At 38.7% G+C, this 27,073-nt stretch overlaps 2 protein-coding genes across 2 annotated transcripts in view; one reads left to right on the top strand and one right to left on the bottom strand.

Moving 5' to 3' along the window:
- Window positions 1–14,054, top strand: part of LOC134791777 ((E3-independent) E2 ubiquitin-conjugating enzyme UBE2O) — a 33,539-nt gene extending 19,485 nt beyond the window's left edge. The window contains exons 18-25 of the mRNA XM_063762932.1: window positions 1,862–1,976; window positions 2,781–2,886; window positions 5,023–5,112; window positions 7,534–7,640; window positions 8,631–8,866; window positions 10,978–11,175; window positions 11,672–11,822; window positions 12,310–14,054. Coding sequence (XP_063619002.1) covers window positions 1,862–1,976; window positions 2,781–2,886; window positions 5,023–5,112; window positions 7,534–7,640; window positions 8,631–8,866; window positions 10,978–11,175; window positions 11,672–11,822; window positions 12,310–12,626 — 1,320 coding nt within the window. The 3' untranslated portion in view covers window positions 12,627–14,054. The remainder of the gene's footprint in view (window positions 1–1,861; window positions 1,977–2,780; window positions 2,887–5,022; window positions 5,113–7,533; window positions 7,641–8,630; window positions 8,867–10,977; window positions 11,176–11,671; window positions 11,823–12,309) is intronic.
- A 2,359-nt stretch (window positions 14,055–16,413) lies between these two features.
- On the bottom strand, window positions 16,414–25,035 carry LOC134791695 (transmembrane protein 104 homolog). The gene is made up of 5 exons (XM_063762799.1): window positions 24,807–25,035; window positions 23,370–23,582; window positions 21,322–21,566; window positions 19,229–19,434; window positions 16,414–18,749 (listed from the first exon to the last, which is right to left on the bottom strand). Exons 1-5 carry the CDS (start codon window positions 24,882–24,884, stop codon window positions 17,989–17,991), a joined length of 1,503 nt encoding a protein of 500 aa, XP_063618869.1. The 5' UTR covers window positions 24,885–25,035; the 3' UTR covers window positions 16,414–17,988.
- Between the last annotated feature and the right edge of the window lie 2,038 nt (window positions 25,036–27,073).

The following is a 27,073-nucleotide window of genomic DNA, read 5'->3' as shown; positions in this document are numbered from 1 at the left end:
GCAAACCTGCGAGCCACCATGTTACCCCGGACAGCCAACGCCCTGCGCTCCCTCTCAACGTCTAGATCATCCGAGAGGTACTCCGTGACCCAATGACCCAGGTACTTAAAGGTTAAGTTGGATATCAAAAACCACAACTTGTTTCTTTTATTTTTTGCCATTTTTTATATTGTGACCTTTTTTGTCACTTTTGTGTTATTTCTAATCAGGATCGCGAGCCTTTTTCATCCTTATAGGAGAAAAAAAGTGTCCTAAAATTTCCATACATTTTTCAAACTTTGCTTTTTGTTACCGCCATACAAAGTATATGGGGAAATGGTAACACAAAGGGAAAAAAACTTTGGGACATTTTTTTAGCCCATTAGGATCGCAAAAGCTCGTGATTCTGAGTAGAAATAACACAAAAGTGGCAAAAAGGTCACAATATATAAAAATGGCAAAAAATAAAAGAAACGCTCAACTTCACCCTAAAGTAAAGGTTACGAGAGCTAATTGAATGAGCGTGTCAACGGACCTACATAATATATTTTTTCTACTCCCGTACTTTTATTTGTCATTTAAAGGGTCGTGCACACACCTTTAAAACCCTACCTTATAGTTGTCAAGACAAGTCTTTAGTCTATTCCCCAAAAAAGAATTTCTGCATACACGCAGTATCTTTTTGGCGATTTTACGATACTTCGTGTAATGACCACTTAAAAAATATTGAATGAAATACAGTGTTGCCAACCGTATTTTAAATGTCATCTCTGACAAATAAGTGAACCATAGACATTTTTTTTTTAAATTTCATTCGTTCATTCATTCTTTTCCCGCCCGTACCCTCCATTTTTGCTACTTCTTGAATTAAAAATATTTGTTAAATTTACAATTTTATTTCAAAGTAAGTGCTTGGTCGTAGAAAAAGTATAAGTATGATTCGCGTGTAAAACAGCGTTCCTATCACCCTTACGCACTACCTCCTTCCAGTCAAACTCTCGCAAAAGATTATACTTGTTTTTACTCAACCGGTACAATTTCCCTCCCCTAATACTATAGTTTGGGAAATTGGCCGGCAAAGTTTCACAACCTTTAAACGTCCTGTCATACCATTCGTCAGTCACGTCGTTAGGATTCACTTGGTCCACGGCGTCAACCTTCATGAGCCTGGACAGCGCATCAGGTACGACATTGTCGGAGCCCTTCCTGTGCTCAATATCAAAATCAAATTGAGACAGTCTGCAACCCCAACGTGCCAACCTTCCCGATGGATTTTCCAGGTTCATGAACCACTTTAGTGACGCGTGATCCGTAATCACCTTAAACCGACGCGAGCCTAAATACGCTTGGAACTTCTCAACCGAAAACAAAACCGCAAGAGCCTCTCTTTCCGTCGCGCTGTAATTACGTTCACACTTGTTCAGAGAACGACTAACGTACGCAATAGGATGCTCCTGGCCATCAATAGTCTGTGAGAGCATGCCACCTACGCCAAATGAAGATGCATCAGCGTGTACCGAGAAAACTTTGCTAAAGTCTGGAACCGCCAGAATCGGAGCTGTCACTAATGCATTCTTCAAGTTGTTGAAAGCGTTATCGGCCTCAACAGACCATTGAAAAGCCGGGGCGTTCTATAGCAACGTTGTTTAACTGAGTCAAAAAATACTCGTGGCGTCTTTATTAACAATTTTCGGCTTCGCCTCAAATTGTTACTCACGCCACTCGCCTTTTTTGACCTCTCTTAAACAACGGTTGCATAAAATACTAATTCGTTTCGATCCTTCATGAAGACCTTTATCTTACAGTGTCTAAGATTGTAATAATTTTCCTAAAGTGTCATTTAGCTATAATTGTTATGATAACCTTTTATTAACTTATTCAGGTGGAAAACCCAAGTTCAAAGAAGCAGCCAGATCTGTCCATAGAGACCATCTCCCTCCAGCCCTCGGGATCTGACGCTGGCACTGATGATGACATAACGGTCATTGCGGATACCCGTAAGTTGATCAACATTAAAATTGACTGTCACTAGTTTCATTTTAAAATACAACTCTTACGAGAGCTCTCTGTCCTTTAGATATTTTATGTGGTAGAAAGTTGATATTTTTTAACTAAAAATCAATACTTTTTAATCTCTTCATCAGCAGTTGCATTTCAACTAATGTTTGGTTTTCGAAAGCACGAATAAAATACTCAAATCACCATAGCTTTAGTATAGATTTCTCCGGGATTGCTTCATCAGATCCTGACTTAATGACAACGAGACCAACTGTGAAACTTTCAAACCAAAATATCATTTAGGTCCACCCAGCCGTCTTTGAGAAATTGGGGAACTTAGAAAAAAATACAAATATCCCAACTAATTGACAACCTACTTAACTTTGACGTGGATTAAGCCTCTTTATAAGGCAGAGGGAATATATTTCCCACCCGATTTTGAACTTTATTTCAAAGTGATAGGGTTCAGTTTTGCATAGTTCCTGCCACGCTTATGCCTTATAAAGCGTTAAAAAACCGGACAAGTGCGAGTCGGACTCGCCCACCGAGGGTTACGTACTTTTTGGTATTTGTTGTTATAGCGGCAACAGAAATACATCATCTGTGAAAATTTCGACTGCCTAGCTATCACGGTTCATGAGATGTATCTCATGGACCGTGAGCATCTGTTGCTGTAGCCACACAGACACGGACGTGTGACAGACGGACGGACGGACGGACGGACAGCGGAGTCTTAGTAATAGGGTCCCGTTTTTACCCTTTGGGTACGGAACCCTAAAAAGAGTTTATCATTATGTGTGTAGCGGCCGTGGAGCCCTCAGATGTGGACGGCACGACTCGCAACGTGTGCTACAAGCTCTGCTCCCTGATCCACTCGCAGCTCGTGAAGGCGCACAAGGAAGTCAGCCGGTATGTACGCACCCTTACAACCGCGGCTGGCGAGAGGCATTCTGTATACAACCATCTTCAAAAAACGTTGCAGATTAGCGTGGAAGTCGTTAACCAGCATTCACCTCTTCGCCCTTAGTCCTCTGTAACTTTATCCCCCTTTCCACCCCCTTAAAGGATGATTCAAGGGGTAAAAAGTATCCTATTTTCTGATGTTGGTCGTAAGCTATCTATATGCCAAATTTTTTCAGCCGTTATTGCGATACTGTTGAACAAATATGTAAAAATATAAACTTTCACATTTATAATATTAGTAGGGGTTCTGTACCATGTAGTTTCAGTTTAACGACTTCTATGCAGGCGAAATCTCGGGCTAGTTAGAGAATCTACTATGTTTTATGAACATGGTTTAATATAAATCACATCAAGAGTGCTGCTTACTTTTGTGTTTCTATGTGTGACATTTATTCTACACCTTGAAGCAAGTAAATATGTGACGTCCCACGGTCAAAGGTACCTTATGGCGGGTATGGAGTTATGCATACCCCAGTAATCTACAATAAATAAGCTATCGATAACACAAAAGATCAACCTTCTAGGTTGCGTAGTTACAGAGATATGATTTTTTGAAAATAATGTTGTGAAATTAGCTTTACGATAGAGAAGTTTTAAGTTTAGCCGCCTAAAAAACTATGTTCCTGAAGTAAGTTACATAGTTGACTACAAATAATAATACCTTATATATGTGAGATTAAAAAAATATTGCGACTTGTTCTGTAATGCAAATAGAAACTTTTGATATCGACTGATTTATGTGTATACTAGCCAATCTCTTGAAAATAAAGTTTTATTTCATTTTCACGATTGATTGCAATGAGCTCTCAAGATTTAAATTCTATCTATTAGAAAACGACACTGACAGACAGTTTAAGCAAAAAACAATACCGATTTAGAGGTGAAAATGTATTTTCTGACTTTTTCATATAAAATCACAAAATTGAATATTTTTACTTTTAATGTGACACACAATCAATTTTTCTGAGCACATATGAAAGAAATTCTGTCATTCAAATGAAATAAATCCTAAAACCCCAACTAAATACTATATTTAACCCCTTATGCCACTTTAAACTTACATAACAATAACAGTATTTGCTCCATACATTTACGAAAAGGTACCTTATGGAAATAAATCTAATAATACATCACTAGTATCACTACAAAATATCAATCATATTACAGTTTATCTTTTATGAATAGAAAATATTAATTTACATTAAACTGCCCCAAATTTAATTAGTTCTTCGTCATAATAATCTTAAAAAAGACCAATAATTTGTATGTAATGAAAAGGTACCTTGTGATTAAGTTACATGATGAGGCATGATGATGATGGAACAGTTAGGATAAACTAATAATATTTTGGGGTTAAGATGGCATAAATCGTCTATTTCTTATCAATAATATATTTCGGTTGCTATTGAAGATAAGCGGCATTGAGGTTCAATGACCTCAGATATTCCATAAGGTAATGCGTCGGGTATTGGCATTTTTCAGCAAACCAATGGCTGATTTACTGCATGCGACCAAACCAAATGAAGATTATTCTAGTTAAGAAAGACTTGACGAGAGTAACTTTGGTATAATAGCAGGCTACTTGGATTTGTGATGTCGGTCTATGTACGGTTATAATATTTGCGAGGCGCCCCAACCAGAACTGAAATTATCAAATTAGTTTTGCAGAATGCTAATACAGTTCTCTACCAAACTTCTTTTCCCGTATTGACTAGTTTTTTTGGGAATTTTCAATCTTTTTTCCATAAGGTACCTTTTCTACTAAACTCTGAGACGACATTACTAGGCTTATAACTAACTTATAACAAAAATAAAAACAGGTAAACAAACGTTACGCATTAAGGTTTCAGATCACACAATAAAAAAAAATTGAGCATTTTTTCACCTCTTTACAAAACATTTCATATCTCCGAAACTAGAAACCCTCATAAGGTACCTTTTTCCGTGGAACGTCACATATGGTCTATTTTCACTTCTACAAGATCACCAAAAGGACTCCATTCAAATAGACAGGTTAAAAATGTTTATCATAAAATACGTTACAAAGTGCGGCTTAAATAAACACTTATTTATTTTCCGCAGGAGAAGGCCCCAAGAATTGGCCGAATTTCTAAACGGCTTAATGGAAAAGCAAAACGTGAATGAAGAGAAGTTACCCTACCACTTTACAGTGTGAGCTTACGTTTATTTTTTATTTGTCATTCCCTTGCTCTATGGTTTGTACTTGGGTATTTAAAAAAATCAACCAAATAGAGTCTGTTCGGAAAGAGAAGAGTCATGGATCGTATTGGGCCCCATACATTTCACGACTCTTCTCTTACAGCACAGACGTTAACGTTTATTGGTATGTCGACCATCTTCATAATACTACATGCACATGATTCCACTCAGGCAATCGATGTAATCTTATTATATCTCTAATAATAATCACAGTTGGTTGAAAAACTGAGCCACTTGGTTCTGTTTCATCTTTTTAAAGCCTAAAAGTACAGACATGGAACTCCGTACATACATAACATACGCATTTGAACGCACTCTTTGTTTGCTTTGCAATCATTTTGTACAGAATTCCATACCATTTATGTTGTTTCACGTGTTTTAGTTAACCCATTATTTTCGCATTCCGTTGGTGTTTATAAGAAAATTCCCTTGACACCACATAAATAAAAAAAATTGATGTAATGATTGTCCTCAATCAAGTAATTCTGTCGCGATAGTGACAGTTTCACTTTATCGCTAATAGGGCACGATATATTTTCTGGTCAAGTGACAAATTCTATTGTTTGTCACCAAATCAATGTATGGCGCAGTATTGGCGCTCTAATGAAACTATACCATCAATTTATCGCGGCCCGATTGTTTTTTGATTGAGCACATCTTTCACTTCAATGGACTGTGCTTACACGTCATTGACATATATCTCAGGACTGGCCTTACGGGCAATAAGATTGGGGCATGAGCATGAATGGGGCCAGTACAGCGATGTGACACCGCTACAACGCGATTGGTTGCGTAACTAGTTGCGTTAGACTGCACGATTGGCTCAAATTCGTGAGTGACACCGCTGAACTAGTACCATTTTTAGTGCCCGTAAGCCCCGTCCTGATATATACGTCAATGTTACACGTAAATTCAATATTGACATGACGCTTACTATTATATCAACAATGTTATAAATCGGCTTGAGATGTACAATGTTGGTGTTATAGTGACATATTTGAAAGGAATATCCGAATTTATATAATTTCTTTATACCCATATCGCAATACTTATATTAAATAATCCAATTACTGACCCAGATTCGTTACCCAGCAATTATTTACAAGTCATCTTTTTATTTTTATTTCGTTGTGTTTCTACCCGAACCGTACACTGCGGACACTTTTCTTTTTATTTAATATATTCTATTATGTATACCAATATATCTTTGATACTAGCGAGCACGTATTGTTGTGAAAAAAAAAGGCTTGGTAAATGCGTCATGTATAGCATACCAGTTATGACTTATAAAATTTATAAACAATCTACACAACTATGACCACAATATATAATAAACGAGTAATTTACATTGGAGATGGATTCTACACTACACACACCAACTGTCACATATTTTAGGTGAACACTGATCATTTAATTTCCGCTACTTTTAGCATCATGTGGCCAAAGGAAGAACTAAATGGGTACGTACTACACTCCCGTAGATTGAGTTGTCCCTGCAGTGTGCGGTTACTCCCCTTTACTTTCAGTTTTATGCATTGGCCTTTTTATCAAGTAGAAAAACTGTAAAAAGTGGTAACTTAATTTCTCTGTTTTCGAATTGTTGTTTTATGAAATTGTTAGTCCTATCGTTGAATAGTATTTAGAGTCCTCGCGTAGTTTTAAAGTATTTGAATTATTTAATGTGAGTCTTGCGTGATACCTATCTTTGGTTGTATTTGTGAGGTGGACTTGATTCTCAGCATGTTGTTTATAGTGTTTGTCGATATTTGTGTAATTTGGGAGGATAATTTATTGAATTGTTATTATATAAATACTATTTACTATAGCAAATTTGTAATATTGTAACTAGTTACCTACTATTATTTCATTTAATATTTTTATTTTATTAAACTTAGTAACTGTTATTAAAACATTAGTTGTCTGATTATGGGCACACATTTAATTATATTCATCTAATTTATATATAAAAATATACTTGTGACTAGATTAAAATAATTATATATGCCCATATACTCTTAGATATTACCTGTGAAATTCTGTGTTATATATTTATAATATAGTATAGTGGTTGCGGTTATACATATACAGTTTCAAAATTAATGAGTGACTAAAACAAAACTGTTAATTAGTTATTAAATCTCTTACGTCTCAGGTTCCCATTTCATGACTTGATATATATTACTAACTAAAATCGATCATGTCATTAAATAATCCAAGCACCACAAAATATGACGTCGTTGTAACAAGTATTGAAGATGTTATTATGTTGGCAGTGTTCTTAGGAGCTACACGTTAATATGTATGGTTCGTCTATAGCTGTATGCTATTTCTATTGTCCATGTGTTCGTCATTAAAAATGGTGTGTGTGTGCAGCCAATACGGCGCGCTGGTGGTGAGCATGGCGGACCAGGAGGCGGCCGGCGAGAGCGAGACCGGACAGGCCAAGGAGCCCGAGCCGGCGCAGACCACGGAAGGCGTCCGTGAGTACTCCCTCGTCATCAATAACTTTGCCATTTCAAATAGGCTGGTCGTAAATTGGAAATGTCTTCAAGTAATACGTAAACGTAAGATATTGATCGTCGGATAGAGTGCGAGTGGCCTAATCATCAAACCACAAAAAAAATTGTTAGTGCTAAGTTTGACGAAAGATTTCTGATCTTCCAAAAGTAGAAATTAGGCCTTCATCTACAGCACTAGCGAGCCGAGATATAACTAAAATTGAGACCGAATGAAAGTAATTACCATTTCTGTGAAGAGCCACAATTATTTGAATGCTATGTCAAGTGAATGAGAATAAAACCGGCCAAGTGCGAGTCGGACTCGCGTTCCAAGGGTTCCGTATATTACACAATTTTTAACAATAAGTGCCGGATTAAGATATGTTGATGCCCTAAGGATTTCTAGGTGCCCCCTCTCCCTCGGGTCATCAAGATTACATTGATTTTTTGGTAAATTGAGAGAAGTTCATTGCTGCGTTACAGCTGAGAATGGAAATAACTTCTAAACTGTTGATTCATTAATTATAAAAAAAAATTATTTGAAATCATTACAATAAGCTCTTTCATTTGATATGTAACATGATATAGTTCGAAAAAATTTTTTTTTTCATTTTTTCATTTACCCCCCAAAAGTGGCCCCCATGTTTAAAATTCACTTGTTTACGTTACATGTCCGTATTCGGGTCACAAACTTACATATGTGTACCAAATTTCAACTTGATTGGTCCAGTAGTTCCGGAGAAAATCGGCTGTGACAGACGGACAGACAGACAGACAGACAGACGCACGAGTGATCCTATAAGGGTTCCGTTTTTTTCCTTTTGAGGTACGGAACCCTAAAAAACTTCAAAAAGTCGTGCAAGTTAAAAATCTACCCGAAAACCAGCTCAAGTCGGCCCTGCTTTAAGACTTCCATATATGTCTGTCTAATCAGCAATCAAATTCACTTTGTCAAAAATATATAATCAGCAGCGACAACGGAGACGGCCCCTCTAGCGACCGCCGAGCCCCTGGACGTGGAGCCGCTGCCCGCGCCGTCCCCGGGCGGCGAGGAGGCCGCGGGCGGCGGCGAGGGCTTCAGCGTGCTCGACGCCGCGCCCGCGCACCACCGCTTCCGCCTCTCCATGCTGCAGCCCTCCGAGCCCCGCACCTTCTACTCCGCCGTCAAGCGCGAGATCAAGCTGCTCAAGAGCGACCTGCCGCCCGGGGTGAGTTACACACAACTATAGTCCGGCGAGGGCTTCAGCGTGCTGGACGCCGCGCCCGCGCACCACCGCTTCCGCCTCTCCATGCTGCAGCCCTCCGAGCCCCGCACCTTCTACTCCGCCGTCAAGCGCGAGATCAAGCTGCTCAAGAGCGACCTGCCGCCCGGGGTGAGTTACACACAACACACAACTATCCAGCACGAGGAACCGATGCCATGTACACTCCGGTGCTACCTATACACGTGTCTAGAATAGAAAATTAACATTTTCTAATGCAAAATACCTTACAGACCGTTCAGACCAAAATTGTACCACTCTAAAACAAAAGGCATGAGTATAATTTAATATGGTATTTCTACTGACATAATTAGACCTGGCAACACTTTCATGTGAAATATATGTCAAAACGATAAAACATTGTTTCTTTCACATGCTGACACTCGCTATGTAGAAACTTCTGCTAGCTTGCAACCATCATGTAAATGCAATATAATACATAATGTTACCTGATACCCTCAGTGACGCCCTATACAATATACTCCCTCTTGATGGATTGTATTAGTACATTACTACAGAGGCTGGGAAGTAAGGGGTTGCCGGCCGAATGCATATAGACGGCCGAACGTAGTGAGGCCGGATAGTTATGAGGCCGACAACCCCTTTTCACGCCGAGGTATGTATAGTGCTTTTCTTAAACATGCAATGAAATAATAATAAAAATTGATGATTGTTTCATGTCCTAATGTGATAGGTTATTCAGTTTTTTAAATATTAATTAGGGGTTTCTTACAGAGGAACGAACATTTTATTATTTTTGCGCTACGACGCATGGTTTAGGAGATACAGCCCTATAATATTTTTTTTGCTTTTTTTTCTTTTCTTGTGTTTTTTTTAAATGTTATTAAGGGGTTTCCTAAAGGGGAACGAAAATTTGATTATTTTTGCGCTACGACGTACGGTTTAGGAGATACAGCATTATAAAGTTTTTTTTGTTATTTTTTTTTTCTTTTTTGCGCTTTTTTTTTTATATTAATTAAGGGTTTCTTACAGAGAAACGAACATTTTATTATTTTTGCGCTACGACGCATGGTTTAGGAGATATAGCCTTATAAATATTTTTTTTGCTTATTTTCTTTTTTTTCTTGTGTTTTTTTTAAATGTTATTAAGGGGTTTCCTAAAGGGGAACGAAAATTTGATTATTTTTGCGCTACGACGTACGGTTTAGGAGATACAGCATTATAAAGTTTTTTTTGTTATTTTTTTTTTCTTTTTTGCGCTTTTTTTTAAATATTAATTAAGGGTTTCTTGCAGAGGTACGAACGAACATATTATTATTTTTGCGCTACAACGCATGGTTTAGGAGATACAGCCCTATAATTATTATTTTTGCCTTTTTTTCTTTTCTTGTGTTTTTTTTAATGTCAGTATGGGGTTGCCCAAAGGGGAACGAAAATTTGATTAGTTTTGCGCTACGACGTACGGTTTAGGAGATAAGAGCATTATAAAGTTTTTTTTGAATTTTTTTTTATTTTTTGTGATTTTTTTAAAATATTAATTAAGGGTTTCTTGCACAGGAACGAACATTTTATTATTTTTGCGCTACGACGCATGGTTTAGGAGATACAGCCCTATTATTATTTTTTTGCGTTATTTTTTTTTCTTTTTTGTGTTTTTTTTTATATTAATTAAGGGTTTCTTACAGAGGAACGAACATTTTATTATTTTTGCGCTGCGACGCACGGTTTAGGAGATACAGCCCTATAAAGATTTAAAAAAAAAGAAATCGTACCATAAACCATAAAGCATAAACTGCCTATAGTTTTTTTTTAAAGCGGTGCGATAGTGTGTTATCACTTTAATGGCTGAATGCCACGATGGTGTGTCACACATATCTGTGAAATGGAAATTTAAAAAAAAATTACTTCCCGGCCTAGGCCTTAAATTTTGTATGAAATTCCTTTACAGTTCTCTGGAGTTGCTCCGCCCTAAACGTGATACTTCGAAGCCTGATATAACGCCCGGAGTGACGACATTTCATTGCATGTTTGAGAAAATTTTAATTACACTCTAGAAACCTGATGACAGGGAAATTTAAATGTTCCGTATATTTCAGGTGTGGGTGCGCGGCTTCGAGGACCGCATCGACCTGCTGTCCGTGATGATCGCCGGCCCCAGCAAGACGCCGTACGAGGGCGGGCTGTTCGTGTTCGACGTGCAGCTCGGCGGCGAGTACCCGCGCGCGCCGCCGCTGTGCCACTACCACTCCTACTGCACCGACCGCCTCAACCCCAACCTGTACGAGGACGGCAAGGTACGTACGAGCACTTTGGATTGCCTTTTTGGTAGCCTATTAAGTGTTCCAGTACTTAAGAAGGCTTCAATCTTCTGATTTAGAAGCAACTTCTGATAAGTCGTCGAGGATCGCGCGCAGGTCATCCCATCATCGTGGCCATCGAAGCTCGTCTTTTGGTTCCAACTTAGTAGCTAGTCAAGCCCATTACTGTGTATGGTTACGGTAGACGTGACCAGTCCAACCACATTTATGCCTTGCGGTTGTGACACCCACGTCGACAATGCATCGTTTGGAACAGCTTATACGTATTCAATTGTTCACGTTATACAATATTTGCACGCGCTTAACGCCCAAGAAACCGTCTTGATTCACGGTGCACAACGGTGAAGTTTAAACGGCGTATACAGAATAGCGGCATCAGTCCACTACAGTGGACTATAGTGCACGGTCAAGCTACTACTGGCTAGAATTCCGGTCTAAAGTCAATAATTGCTTAATTGATAAATTTTTCCAGGTGTGCGTCTCTCTGCTGGGCACATGGTCGGGGCGCGGTGTTGAAGTGTGGGGCAAGGACAGCTCGCTGCTGCAAGTGATCGTGTCACTACAGGGGCTCATCCTCAACGCAGAGCCCTACTTCAACGAGGCCGGCTACGAAAAGCAGAAGGGTAAGTGGCCAATTTTAATATGGTCCGTATGCACCAGCTACTATTGACCGACTGATTTATGCATAGACTAGGAATCCTCTAGACCGAGTTTTGAGCAATTATTTCATGCAACCGATGATGCCAAAAATGCGGGGGTGCGCGCGGTACGAGGTGAGCGAAGTCCCGTGCCGTGATTGGTCCGTTCAAAGACGGACGTCACACAAAGATACTTTCGACTCGAACATGGAGTAAAACTACCGTATGCGTGGCAGAGGGGGTAGCGCGACTATGCTCAGTCTGGAGGATGTTTTGTCTGTGGATTTATGTAACGTATTTCTTCTGGTAACCAACCAATTCCCAAACAAAACAGTTTATAGTGCAATAATTTAACGGATCGACTGGCGTACATTGAATTGATAGATTTCCATTTACACGCACAGCAGCATCACCAAACAGGATTAAGTTTCTAGGTTATAAACTGTCAAGTGCATACAACAATATGTTACAGGCACACAGCAGGGCACGGAGAACTCGCGCATGTACAACGAGATGGTCCTGCTGAAGCTGGTGCAGTCGATGACGAAGATGCTGATGAACCCGCCCGAGCCGTTCCGCGACGAGATCCTGCAGCACCTGCGCACGCACGCGGCCTCGCTCTGCCACCGCCTGGAGAGCTGGGTGGAGCTGTCCAACGGCGCGGCCGACATCCCTCCCCCCGACTTCCCCCTAGTGCCCGCCTCCCGCGGTTTCTGCCTCACCTTGAAATCCTCCCTAGAATCGTTCCGCGCCGCGCTCCGTCGCAACGACATCGCTTTAGAGTTATAGCCCGAGTAACGCACGCCTAGATAGCGATTAGTACTTAAAATGTTATTTATACGCGCTCGTACGTGTACGAAAGCAAAAAAATACGCCGGACGCGCTCGGGCCTCTCAAATTGATGTAGTTATAGTATTTATTGTGATGTACTTTTTCGACTATAGGAATATTTTAGTCCGAACCGGCGGTAGTTGTATTGTTTATCTCGTTTTATTTCACTTTTGAATTGATATAATGAACCTGTGCGAGGCGTGGTCGCGTTAGTATTATGCATGCCGGCGGCTCCGTCCTTCGTATTACTGGTCTAATATGACGCCACGGGGGCCGTCTTATTATTCAATCAAATTCTAAATGAATGTTCGATCTTATGCGAAATACCTAAATCATTGTTAGATTTAATAATTGATAAATTATTATAAATGATTTGTTAAAGTAATCTCTACTTTTCATGCGTCATCCTATAATGTTGCAATAGATTAATGTTTATTAAAATTTTCTTGCGAGACAACGCTTGAGCTGTTATATTTTTGCAGCATGTTATAAATTCGATAAAGACACGTATTTTTAGATTATTTAAAACAAACCTCTCGGAAAGCCGAGAGTCGTTGTCGAGTTTTGGCAACTGTTACAACCCGTTATAAGGATGGATGTATGAATTTTGTAACTTGTGTATCTCGGCAAATGTTATTTTGTGAACATGTGATGTTTCGTGGCGTGTTTAAACTCCTGTTTTTTTATGTTATTGTAATTTCTTATTTTTATTTTATATAGCGAGAATTATTATTTTAATCAAAAGGCGCATGTTTGTCTTATAATTCGGTACCTACGTATATTTTAGGGTGGCACTTGTTACACAGACATGTGTTTAGTTAATTAAATCGATCGGCCGCTTTCCTGTTACCAAATGTATTGAACGTTTCCACGTAGCGGGACCGTACCCGGCTCACAATAGTTAACTTATTTCTCTCGGGCGGCAAAGTCCTGTAGGCGTACACCGTCACGCCGTGTATAATGTGTAGTTCATACGTATGCAAATTAAATTATAATAGTGCTGTCAACAAGTGAGTCTAAGCTAATAGTATTGTTTCGAGATCTTACTATTTCCAATCGGTTCAATTCCAGTAGTTTTATTTCGTCCAATATTGTAATAGGGACCTTTCCTTCTCTTACAGCACCAGATGCCAAATTTCGAAGAAAGTTTCTGTAAAATTAAATTTGATTTGTAATACCAGACTGGGACTGGTAATTTGGTGTTCTACGAATGAAGTATAGATGATCTGGTTGAATCTGTGTTGATATGTGGTCTCGAAGCCGGTGCCGCACAAAACTGTTTCATGCCAAAGTCAATTGAGCTATGGACGGCTTCTGTCGCTTGTGTACGCAGTAAGTGACAACTATGTATAATGGTGATGATAAATAAAATAATTCTTCAACCTTCTTTGGAGTTTTTCATATTTGCCTTATGTTAGAATCTACTATAAGCAGAGCCCTATTAGCACAGTGTCACTGAGCCCAAGTCGGAGTTATACGCATTTACGAGTAGTAGTCATCTAGTCAAACTACAAAAAATAGTTCCCCCAATGGCTCATGGATCCCACCATCAGAAATGGGTTCGACAAAAATGGGACCATTTTAGTTTCAGAAAAAATGGTACGGAAAAATGTGGTATGGAAAAAATACTTTTTTTCGAAAAACCATCAACTTTTGGGTTATTTAGACTCAGAATCACGAGTACTATTGAATGAGACAAAGAAAAAAAGTGTCCCCATTTTTTCATACAAATGTTGGGTGCGTCAGTTTTGCAACGGTCCATACAAAATGTATGTGAAAATGGGTTACATAACTGTAATTTTTTTTTGGGACACTTTTTTCTTTTTAAATTGCTAGTCCTCGAGATTCTGAGTAGAAATAACCCAAAAGTTGATGGATTTTCGAAAAAAAGTAAATGGACAAAATATATGGAAAAATGCCCATATATTTTAAATTAGAGATGGGTCGAATATTCAGTAATTATTCGGTATTCGGCATATTTTTTAACAGTGGCGTAACTAGGGGGGGTTGGAGGGGGCACGTGCCCCGGGCGCCGTCCAAGGAGGGGCGCCAAAATGGGCAAAAGACTACCTCTCCGCCTTGCCAAAGGCAGCGAGAAACTTTTGTCAGTCGTATTTACCACCACTGTGAAGTGTGAAATGCGGATGGTAATCTGGCCCACAACGCAATAGAGAAAGCCGATCTTTTAGGTACTCTTTCTGCCTCGAACTTGACCTTGAAAAGACGAGGGTAGCGCCCTACCGCCCACCATCCCGCAGTGCGAATACTCTATGCCAGAAACTTCTATCAAGCAGAGGGATATTCGGAGGGAGTGCTATGCTTTCGTTCTATAAGGCGGGCCGTGTGCTTCAGAGTTGTGTCCCGTGTTAGCGCGTCTTTGCCGTCATGGGTCTCCTGTCGAAGTTATCATCTTATGGACTGTCCATCCAAGAGACTAGGCACCTCTGCAAATGAATCGCTAGCCCTTTGTCTGGCAGGCGCATATGAGCCGTAGTATACGGAACCTGCTCCAACAGCTGCTGCTGCATATTTGTGACATGTTGTCTATCGACGACATGCGGAAGACCGTACTGGGGATTCCTATACAGGGTGGCTGAAAAATAACTACATTCCCGTTGCCAGGGAGGTTTTGGGATTATACTGAGCAACTTTTACTATGGGACCAACCCCGAAATCGCAAAAAAAAATTTACCCTCCCATAGAAAATGGACCAGCCAAAATGTATAAAAACAGCCAAATTTTTTTTCGCGACTTATTTTGATCCCTTAGTAAAAGTTGCTCAGTATAATCCCAAACCTTGACGTCCAAAAAATTTTTTTAGAATCCTCGTCGTGGTTATCAGAATATACCCCATGTATGTTAGCCGATTTGTCGTAGTTTTCGAGTTATGAATTTATTAACTTTTAACTTTTGTTAAGAAATTCCGGGGTAAAGGTTTGCTTTGCTTTTATGCCTTCTAATAATTGTTCGTGGTATTTGCACTGATACCATGAAATAGCGATGTGGAATTTTAGCCCAACCGAATATTCGGTTCGGTATTAGCTGAACCGAATATTCGTATTCGGCAAGGTCCATATTCGGCCCATCTCTATTTTACATGTTTAGAAAATGACGGAGTTCTGAGGTAACAAACATACAAAAAAATACGGTCGATTTGATAACCTCCTGGTTTTTAAGTCTTAAAAAATAAAACTTATTTCACACAAAAAAAATAACTTTATTGATATAATATATCATAATTATAGTTTTATCTAAAATAAAATAAATCTCGCATCTTTTTTAACACAAATACAATGGTTGCTCTATCACAGGAACAAAATTATAATATTTATAATTATTATTATATCCTAATAAGTTAGGTAAATGTATTAAAAATCCTATTAATTATTATTATTGGGATGTTGTGGGCCTTTGAGTGCCACGTCGACCAAGGAGTGATCTATTGTGACGGTCCTTTAAAGTTCATTACTAATGCCCGTTGAATCTAGGAAATACCAGATTCTTTGGGCCGTAAAAGTAGTAACAGACTATCGCACCGGACCGCGACCTTGGTGCGGTGCGGCGCGTTTATCGATAGTGTGTAAGCTTCCATCGCACATAATTATTATTAATACCGGTGCGGTGGGCATGCACGTCGCACCAACTGATGGTAATAATAATACTGGTGCGCACCGCACCAATTTCCCTAGTGTGTGAGCTGCATCGCATCGATTGACAGCTGTCATTTTCAAAAGACAGATTTTTAAGATTTTCATGGAAAAGGGTGCATTATATTACCTCACGCCCTTCATCTACCTCTAAAAAAGCGGAACCACATTAATTTAAATTCAATCTTAAACGATTCCATTGCAAAAATACGTTGAAAAACACGGAAATATGGGACACTTGGCAACACTGGCGCACGTGTGCGGCAGTCTGTAAGCTAGGATCGCACCGTTTTGACGGTTCGGTGCGATAGTGTGGAAGCCCACGCCAGTACGAGCAATTCCTAGAACCGCTCCAAGGTCGCGGTGCGGTGCGATAGTCTGTTACGGCCTTAATGCTCTGTACCTCATAGGGTTGCAATACTATTAAATATCTTTATTGACCAGGTTAATTGATCGTTAGTTAACATTTCCTTAAACATTTTACAGAGTTAGAAATTATATAAAATTCATAGTTACATTACATTAGTCGCTTAACTTCAAACTCGGTTAAATCCATTCGACCCTCTTAGGAAATATCTACCCTATTAGCTTTACTTACTACCAAAATCGCAAAATCTGACAGTTGGATTCACCCGAGTTTGAAGTTAAGCGACTCGCATCAACTTTGGCAGTATTAAGTAAAATAATACAAAACTTTACCCTTGCTTTTTCCTTTAGTCGGGTAATACCCACATGAAGACATTCAATCGGAAGACTTCAAGCATTGAGCGCAGACATAGAAAACCATTAACTACACCAAATGTAGTGAAGCCTTAAATATCACACTTAGTTGATTACAAAACTATGATACAACTAAAGCTAAATAAATTATTATTGTACTTTTTAAGCGCCTTTTGCGCTATTTCAATAAAAAGCACTTTCAAGTTAAATTACCATTTTAATGGTCTTTTCTTTAGTATAATAATTATGTATATAAGTATCTAGGTTCTTATTGTCTATATAGGACACGCGCGTTCAGTATGCTGGTTAGAATGGAAGAGAGAGATGTGTCGTATGTGCGAAACTCTGGCGCTAGATCGCGCTTTCTGGTTGGCCGCCGCATTTCTATACATCATTGGTTGTGGCGAACATAGCGGTGTTGCCACAGCGCTAAGGGTGGTATTCCATCTGTCAAATGTCAGTGCGTCTCACTTTCTCATGAAGCAAAATGCGAGACAAAATACACATTGGACAAAGAAATTGGACAGGTGGAATACCACCCTAACCATACTTATTTTATTCTTTAGTTAATTACCAAGTCTTACGTTACACGATTATTATATTTATTATCTTTGCGCTTTGAAAATAACAACAATATGTAATAATACATCTTTTAATACTATTATTTCAACATGCCATAAACAAATGAATGTTAAAAGATGCAAAGAGTTGAGCAACATAGCGTAATGACACTAATGACTCGGCCACGAAACGCACGTTCGACGCTGATGCAAAACGCCATACATTGGTTAACATAAATGCATATCGGCCGGCGTCAGCGTCTAGCGTGCGTTACATATACATAGCCCTCGAGCCTCGGGTAAGAGTGCTTTTAAAAGCTGACGCCATATTACTCCACACTGTTATTCTATTACAATTCATTTGTCTGTAGTAATTATAATACAAGCCTACGGTCATGAATTCTTTTCGACAATGTTTACTGATACCAATATTACGCACACAATAGCCCACACCAACACAAATAATCCCCAAGCTTGGCTTGAAAACGGGCTTTTATACTGATTCGCGACCCCTAAACCTAATAGATTAGTGCAATGCCGACGCGCGGACAATACTAAAAACGTGGGAATCAAATACTGAATACCAGTGCCCGCATAAGACCCTGTAAACTCAATAAGTACACCTATATCTTCTAAGAAGTATGTAACTACCAGAGGCGGCGCGACTGCCACTATAGGAAATACTAATTTGCGTAGAACAAAATTATAGGACTCCAAACGAGTCATATCAAGAAACATACTTTGCAAGTTGTTCCTCAAAGTGATAGCTATTATCGGATAACTGGTGGACAATGTGAACACGGGGAATAAAGCTAAGAAATACTCTATTATTTTAACGAATAGATTGTCATCGCCTGTGGGTATGAAGTTTAAGGTGTATAGATCGTTTAAATGTGCGAACGCGAAGGCTCCAGTGAAGGCTAGGAGTAGATAGAAGGCGCTTATAAGAGCGTAGTCTAGAGCTATGTGTAAGCCGAGGCGTTGTTTGCCTCTGATGGGAGAGATGAGGCCGGGAAGGGAGTGGTGGCACATGAAGGAGTAGACGCAGGCGCCGAAGAGCGTCGGCATGCCGCTGAAGTCGAAGGCTGGCGGGTGGCCCTGCGCGCCCGAGTGCACCAGCAGGTGGATGGCGAACGATATCATTATGGTGAATGCTGTAATAAATAAAGGGGGCTTTTTAGAGAGATTTCCTTAGGCTGATCTGGACTTGAGGCACACGCTATTAAAAATACTTTGGTAGAAATTGTTGCTACTTTGGAAAAAAACGAATGTTGTAGTTATTGTACTGTCAACCAAAAGAAAAATATAAGTAGGTACCTAAGTAACTATGTGGTACCTAAGATATTCAATTTACTATGTGGTAGCAGAAGAAAATGTGTTTTTTATTGTCAAAGTAGTAAGAATTTAAAGATGTGTATGCTTGGCCACATTCTAAGTGCGCACAGTACATACATGCTTTATCCGAGAAAGTTGTATTTAGTTGTGATTTCGTCGTTTCGAATCCGGCCTCGGCCACTAACTATTTACCTAATTGAATCAATTTAGTTTTCTTGGTTACTATTTCTTTCTTTACTATGTTGTATGTATATGACAAAATTCTTATAAGCTTCTCAGAACAACTGAAAGCACTTACCTAACCACCTCATGCCAGTGGTGAACAGCTGCAGATACTTGGTCTTCTGCACGTTGAAGAAGACGAACGGCCCAATGGCGGCGGTGAAGGAGAGCAGAGCGGTCCGGTAGCAAGCCAGCCGAGTGTACGGTTCGGGGCTCGTGCTGTTGAAACACGGCAGCGCGTCCCAGTCGGACGTGTTCGTCAGGTTTGCGGGGACGGATGAACTGTGGACAAACGTGATACTGATATACCCCCGTATTCATAGAATTTAGCTAACTTTCGTTAAATTTTGTTACTTTCTAACAAACAAACGTAAACACTTATGGCGTTATTCATAAACGCGATACTGGCCTAAATTAAATTAGGTATGAATTGTTTGTGTTTATCTGTCATTTTGACTTATGTATTTGTAAGAAGGGGTAAAACATAATTTAACTAAATCAGGCCCGTAAAGTTTTATGAACAAGGGGGTTAGTCGCGTATTTAAGTTTTATGATTTACCTCCGACGTTTATAGGTAATAAATTAATAATGTGTAATAATCGTGAAAGTTTAAACCAGTGTTAACACTTAGGTAGGTATCGTCGTTACTTTGAAAAAGTTTTATCTTTCAAAGTAAAAAAAGGTAGAAGAAAAATTGTATTATTATTAGAAATGTCTTGCCTTAAGTTAAATATGCCATATAACACAATATCGGCACTTGTGTCAATATTTCGCTGCCCCAATATTACAGGGTTCTATGTTTCACTTTTATCGAACTGAAATTTCAACATTGTCATAGTGACATTAAGTCGAATTTCAACTATCTTGAAAATGTAACATAGAACCCTGTAATATTGGGGCAGCGATTTGTTATCTCCATGCGTCTACCAGACTGATTTATTATGGTGCATGCCTTCATGGTTTGTTACTTAATACTTACTTTACTCTTTGGTTAGTTAGTTATTTCCATTAATTGCTGGCTTGCATAATTATACCGTGTTATGTTTAGTATGTTTCATAGATATAAAACATACTCAACACACTACAATTCGATAGGTAATTGTAGTAATTGTTACAAATAAACTAAACTGCAACTGCAACATATTGTATGTATAAAAAATATAGGTCATATGTACTTTACGGAAATGATCCAGCACACTCATTCGGCATTTCATTACAGTATAATATTATAAAATCCTAAATATTTCAGCTCTCAAGCGTTAATGAACAGAATCAGGCGTTACTTTGCGGAAATGCATATTTAATTAAAACAAAAATAAACGGCGAAAAGATAACGTGCTCTTTTGGTGGTGATTTGTTATATTTATTTGCGTATTTATTTTTGCGGTGGGAGGGTGGGAACATTCATTGCATGTAAAAAATACGGAAGTAAGTATAACAGGTTATCACTGATTGACTAGCACGTTATCTTTTCGCGGATTAGCAAAGTAATATTTTGGTTTTTCTCAAACGTTGTCCAAAATGCGATGAAATCGTCGCCTTTGTCTGGTCTTCGCGGAAGCACGACTGTGCATTATATTCCAAATTCCGAATAACCAGGAATTTCGTCGCTTTGCTACCAGGTAGCTAAAAGTACATCCGTTCGGCCCCAATTTTGGGGTTTGCCATAAGCCGCACGTGGCGCTGTCGCCACCTAGCGGCCATATCAGTCTGTGCTGATCGTAATAGACGCGTTTTGTTAGAGAGTGAGTCTTCTGTACCTAGTACTATTATTTATTCTGTGGAATAACAAACAAACATTACTGCAAATAGCAAACATTACTGGTACTATGGGACTAGGTCAATTTGTGTAAGATATTGATATATTTTATTTAACCATCTAATCGACTATATTGTAAATGAAGGTTTCAAGGCTCTACATAATTTATACCCATGTGACAAAATTTTGATGTTGATTACCATCTATGGAAATGAAAATAAATACGATTATAATTAAGTACCTAGTTAAAACCAGAACAATCTAAATACGTCTCATTTAATTTAATCTCGTTTTGTAATTAGTGAATTAATTGAGTAAAAAAATTAATTGTAATTCTAAGTGTGTTTTTGTTATCCTTTTCTCTCAGTGTACTACTACTCTTCATTTGTTTTTTTAATTTAAACACTTACCAAACAACATCCATGACCGATTTCGCCACAGCCGCCGAGTATATAGACAGGTCGCCGAACAGATACACGCAGAGGGTGCAGTAGAACAGGGTTCTGCCGGTACGGTTCAGGAACAAGTTGGCCATCTCGCCGAGCTCGACGCGCCTGTCTAAGCTGTAGTATCGAGAAGGCACGGAAGCACAGACGAGCGGCTCCTCCATATCGTTAGTCGGCTCGTCTGAATCATGGCCTTCATGCTCTTGCACCTGCAATTAAATGCATATATAGAGATTAAAAAGTGGCAACACTGTAGTGTCGCCCCTTTGGCCTTTCAAATCAATTTATATAAGAGAACGGGACGACACTACAGTGTTGCCATTTTTTAATTTCTACTCTTTTTTGCCAGGCTGTACTAAGGTTGATATGTCAGTGATGAGCGTCCATAGAAGTCGATTCCCAATGGCTTACCAAACTTTGACAGCTGTGGACACTTTTACTATTTCTAGAGCTGGGTCGTTTCGAGTTTTCCGTGAAACGAAACGTAACAGTTTTTTTAAATCACGTAACTGTTTTCAAAAACAGTTTCTAAAATAACTGGATTGCCTGTGTGTGTCGAACGACACGAAACGAAATCGCATTGAAGTAATAAAACGTACAATACGCAATACACATTTCAAAAAAACCTAATTTGCATCGTCTCACAAATGTCTATTATAACTTGACCCCTAACTTCAGTACTTTATAAAGATAAATCGATAGGTCACACATAAAATGGCCCCTCAATTCGTAATGCTAGCGAGTGTTCGTTAAGCGTCGTGAATCATTTTTAATGTTGTTCAACTGACGCTACTTTCGCTACTTGCTTTAATTTTACGCATTAAAAGATTCCTTAATTTAAACCCTAATGTTTAGAAAAAAGAGCACTTATTTGTCTAACGAACATTGAAGTTTTTGAATATAATGGCCTGGTAAAAAGCGCGCCTAGCGTCTACCTGAACAAAAATCCGTTTCGTTTCGTTTTTATCTCTATCTCGCTCTTTCTTTAGCCGATGATCTATATCTGTCCCTGCTCATCGAAAAACAGTTTTTAGAGCTGCGTTTTGCTTTGCGATAGTTGCGTCCGTTATGCGCGACTATGTTATCGTACGTTGCCACCTCTTTGTCATCGTTTTTATAAAAACAGTTTGTCGTTCCTATCACAAACTGTTATTTCGTTACAGCACAACAAACTGTTTTTAAAAACACTTACGGAAAAAAAACGCTCGGCTCTAACTATTTCCCATGAAGAAAAGGAAAGCAAAATCCGCTTGCCATACACACACACATTCACTGAGTCTATTCCAATAAGACCTTTAAAAAATATAGACAAACAAAACCACGTGTTGATTTAATTCGCGCCAGCTTTCGGAATTGAATCTACCGGAATAACAACTTGATTTCTTTGTTCGTTGAAATATACTATAGAAATAAAAAATAAAAATGCAAAGCAAATTTTTCACAATAATAAAAACCGAAGTCGGACTCGCCCGCCGAAGGTTCCGTACAAATTAAACTTTTTTTTTTTACTTGTAGTGGCTTAAGACGGTATGACTTGCCAAATTTCATAGTTCTAGGTGTTGACCTACCCTAGGAAGTATAAATTTTGATTAATGAACATAAAGGGCCGTATCTATTTTTTACAGAAGTTTGATTTTCTTCACAGCATCAAGGGATCTGGGTTTATGGTTTTAATTTCAACTCGATACCTCCACGCGTTCCCGTGATTAAGGGGCTTGACAGCCAGACGCACAGGCAACAAAGTGATCCTATAAATAAGGGTTCCAATTTTCCTTTTGAGATAGGGAAAAAACACCGACGACTAAAAACAACAACGATTTATTTCTAAGAGTTAACTTACACAGTGGCGGATTTGCAGTCTTTGCCGCCCTAGGCCCTGGCCCTGTTCCGCCCCATATTCAGCACCCGTCAAATAGTAAAAATTTTGAGTTATTAATTTTTTCTCATAATTTTCCGCCCATAAAATATCTTGCCGCCCTAGGCCCGGGCCTTCTAGGCCTTAGGGAACTTACACTATCCCTCTTAATAGACTGCAGCAACTTCCACTTGTACACAGCGTTGGCGCACGCCATGGTCTCGATGACGTAGGTGGCGTTCATGAAGCTCATGAATGCCAGGAACACGAGCGAGATGGTGCTGAGGCCCCAGCCAGCCCGCGCGAACGCCGCCGGCAGCGTCAGCGCGCCCGTGCCCACGATCAGGTTGAACACGTATATTAGGCCAACCTGGAAAGTTGTTTAACACTATTGTACAAACAGCAACACTCCTAACTGTACATCGGTGGACCTTATTATAAAAGGCATAAGGTCCACCAATGTACAGTTAACAGTGTGGCCGATAGTATGGCAGACTCAGGGCCAGTTGCACCAACCACATTTAACGGACTGATTAATGTTAATCAGCAGTGTAGTATGAAACTTCCCATACAATAAAACTTAGCAAACGTTTTAACGGTGACAGACGGTTTGGTGCAACCGACCCTAAGTGTGCGGCAGCAGCTTGACACACGTGGCACACTTCAGATTTATGCAATTTCAGGATTTATTCAAATTCCTGTGACAAAACAAAACATATCTAAACATTCAAGGAGTTAAGTCACCCAACTATGCAACTATAGTATAAATGATATGGCAGGTTAGTAACTGGACTTTATGTTTAGGTAATTCTTGTGACCAACATGTGATTATTTTAATTCTTCAAGGACAGTCAGTATTTCAAGTATTATTTCATCATATTCCTCGTGTTATACCAGCATTTTGCCACCGCTCTAAAATATCAAAAGATATTACATACTACATACATAAGTTCTTAAAAACTCATTAATACGAGCTGCGGGTTGAATCCAAAAGTCACACACTCTTACCGCTAGGCCACCAACACTCTTGCTAGGCACCAGTACTCCTGCTAGGCCATCAGTACTCTTGCTAGGCCACCAGCGCTCTCAATGTAATCACAATAAACTACCTGTTTAAAGTATGTAGAAATACTACTAGGCTTTCCTTTTAAATAAATATTATTCTTATTCTTATATGTTCATGTTTAAGCTACTTGTTTAGTGTAGATTATGATTTGATATGTTGTTGTATTAGACTACAGAAGTTTAGTTTAAGGCATTCTTAGCATTGAATAAGTCATAAAAGTATAATTATGTGTAAAATTGGAATTCCACATATCACATACATTTATTTTCTTAATTTAATGGTCAGGATTTAATAACATAACTCTATAACTACTATGTATTTCAAAACAGGGTATTAAGAGCAAAATAGAGTAGGTGAAAGGTTGTATTTATAAACATCGAAATGAAGGTCAATTCAACATAAAACAAAGAATTATAAGTATCACTGAACTTCCACGATATTAAATTTGTATTATGCCATACGTGGAACATATGGTGCAAACTATTGTTTTCGTCGATAATGTTTGATTTACAATAACAAAGAGCTTACCCATATTGAATATTGATCCCCCGCCTCCGCCAACGGCATCCTTAGCAACCGCCTTATGCCCCAGAAACGACGCGGCATAGCAATAAGTTAGCCAAAGACATTTCTGACCGATACCTCGAGCAGCAATGATTCAAATACGGCATTTATCAGGATCAATATACAATTTTAGATAACGTAAAAGCCAATTACAAATGAAACGCGAATCAAATCAACCGCTATTTGACGTATGACGTATACATAATGACCGACCAACGGTTTACCCACTTTACATTCGCGTGCGAGCCACGAGCCGAGCCGCGAGATCATAGATATAAGATATACTTAGATGACGCCTCAGCGAACTGTCACTGTTGCCACTTTTGTTTAGTGTACGATTAACAATTTAATACCACCTTGCTGTAGCCATGTCGATAATGTCACAATTTTATCGTCACGCCCCAGCAGGGAACGAGGGAAAAGTTCAGATAATTAATTAAAATACATAAATACCTACTAAAATATGTGATCCGCAATAATTGAATTATTTTATTATATTCTAATATATTTATTATTCATTAGCATTTAAATTATGTTTATGTTTAACGAAGATATTGAAGCTTCAATTAATAACTATTTCGTTCCCCTGTGTAGCGTTTATCGATATATAACATGATTAAAATCGACTTTTCACATCCCTAAAAGAGCACACATACACGTTTTTACGCACACATACACAGCCTGGATGCACCAAAAAAGGCAACACTTTGATTTGAAGTACATCTTGTCAACAGTATAGTTGTCCTTTTTTGACAAACGGCATTTTTAAAAGAGCGAGGAGAGAGAAATGATACTAGTTGCTGCGCCGTCAAAGAGAACAGAAAACGTTGGGGCCTTGCGCGAGATAAGCTACGAGCCCAAAGAGAATATAATCACTACGTTTTAAGAGACGGGACTTCCATACTAGCGACTTGATTGGTCTGTGTATATGTTTGGTTATCCAATCATTACCAACATGTACGACAAAGAACTATCAAAGAACAATAGTACCAACATAACATACTTAAAAAGTGTAGTATGCTACACGCTTGCGAATTTTATCGATATCGATAAATTGGGGAGGGTTCAAAACATGGGCCCCTGTCAACAAATTTCGTACTCGAAATCAGGTTAGAATAGAGTCCACATTTAAGTCGTATGTTATATATAGTGTTCTTTGAGTGGACTAATACATGGTTGGACTTAAATGTGAACACGACTTTTATTTGTTAAAATAAAAATATGTAAAATGATTTTTTTAAATAATTTAATATAATTAATTTAAAATACATCCCGACGGTTCGACGGTTCACAGGTAACAGAGGAAAATGTGTGTTCACCTGATTAAATGTTTTTTTTTTATATATTATATTCTTGAATAATAAAATTAAGTCTTTCCTTTGAGCCGACCACTGACTAACAGGCCGCCGGACGATATTGGCCTGTCAGTTAGAACAAAAATGTGACAGCTCCGAACAACTGACAGGCCGATATCGTCCGGCGGACTGGTAATCAGTGGGCCCCTTTACAACTTATTTGACCCACTGCCTGTATCTGAAAACATCTAATAATTAAAACAGACACACATACATTTTCTTATATTTTAGGTTAAAATCTTAAATAATAGGGAATATTACGCAAAACTCTGCGTAGGTAGCGCCACTACCACTAGGTATCTGTCACAATTTGGGGGTCTACCGCGAAACAAGAAAATTTAAATTTCGTTATCTAACCTCTCTATCACTCTTGCATATTCGAGCGATAAAGAGGCAGATAACTAAATTTCGATTTTCGCGTTTACCAGTAGGCCCTTGTTAACAAATCGCCTTGATGCATCAATGTCATAATATATAGTCTGTGAAAATTTGTCAAAAAACAATTTATGCCTTAAACTGTTTTTTGACAAATTTTCACAGACTATAAATTCATATAAGTTAACACAGAGTATGTATAATTTAGTCTATGAATTTTCTAGAGTCGGTAGTGCTACACTCTGGCGGCAGAACATTGCAGTAATATCCCCTATTACTAGATTCCAAAAATATTGTCCATTCGATTAATACACAGATGATAGATAATTTTCCACTAAAAATATTCGGAGAAATAATTATAGTCATGTTGTATGCAAGTTACCAGGAAATTCACTCATTTTATTTTATTTACTATTTACATTGATAAAAAATTAGGTTGCAGTCGATATCGATACTTCGTATCGATACTTGTACTACATCCCTAGTTCACAATGAAAGTGG

This window comes from Cydia splendana, chromosome 6 (genome assembly GCF_910591565.1).
Source record: "Cydia splendana chromosome 6, ilCydSple1.2, whole genome shotgun sequence".
Taxonomy (NCBI): Eukaryota; Metazoa; Arthropoda; class Insecta; order Lepidoptera; family Tortricidae; genus Cydia; species Cydia splendana.
Note: the sequence above shows the minus strand (reverse complement) of the source record. Positions and strands in the feature narration are given on the sequence as shown.

What these genes read in the sequence shown, in the direction of transcription:
- LOC134791695 (XM_063762799.1), bottom strand. Translation starts at nt 24,884, where the DNA reads ATGCCGCGTCGTTTCTGGGGCATAAGGCGGTTGCTAAGGATGCCGTTG. An exon ending in GGGATCAATATTCAATATGG is followed by an intron (nt 23,583 to 24,806) that starts GTAAGCTCTTTG and finishes ACAACTTTCCAG; the next exon opens with GTTGGCCTAATATACGTGTT. An exon ending in CACTGGCATGAGGTGGTTAG is followed by an intron (nt 18,750 to 19,228) that starts GTAAGTGCTTTC and finishes TATTTATTACAG; the next exon opens with CATTCACCATAATGATATCG.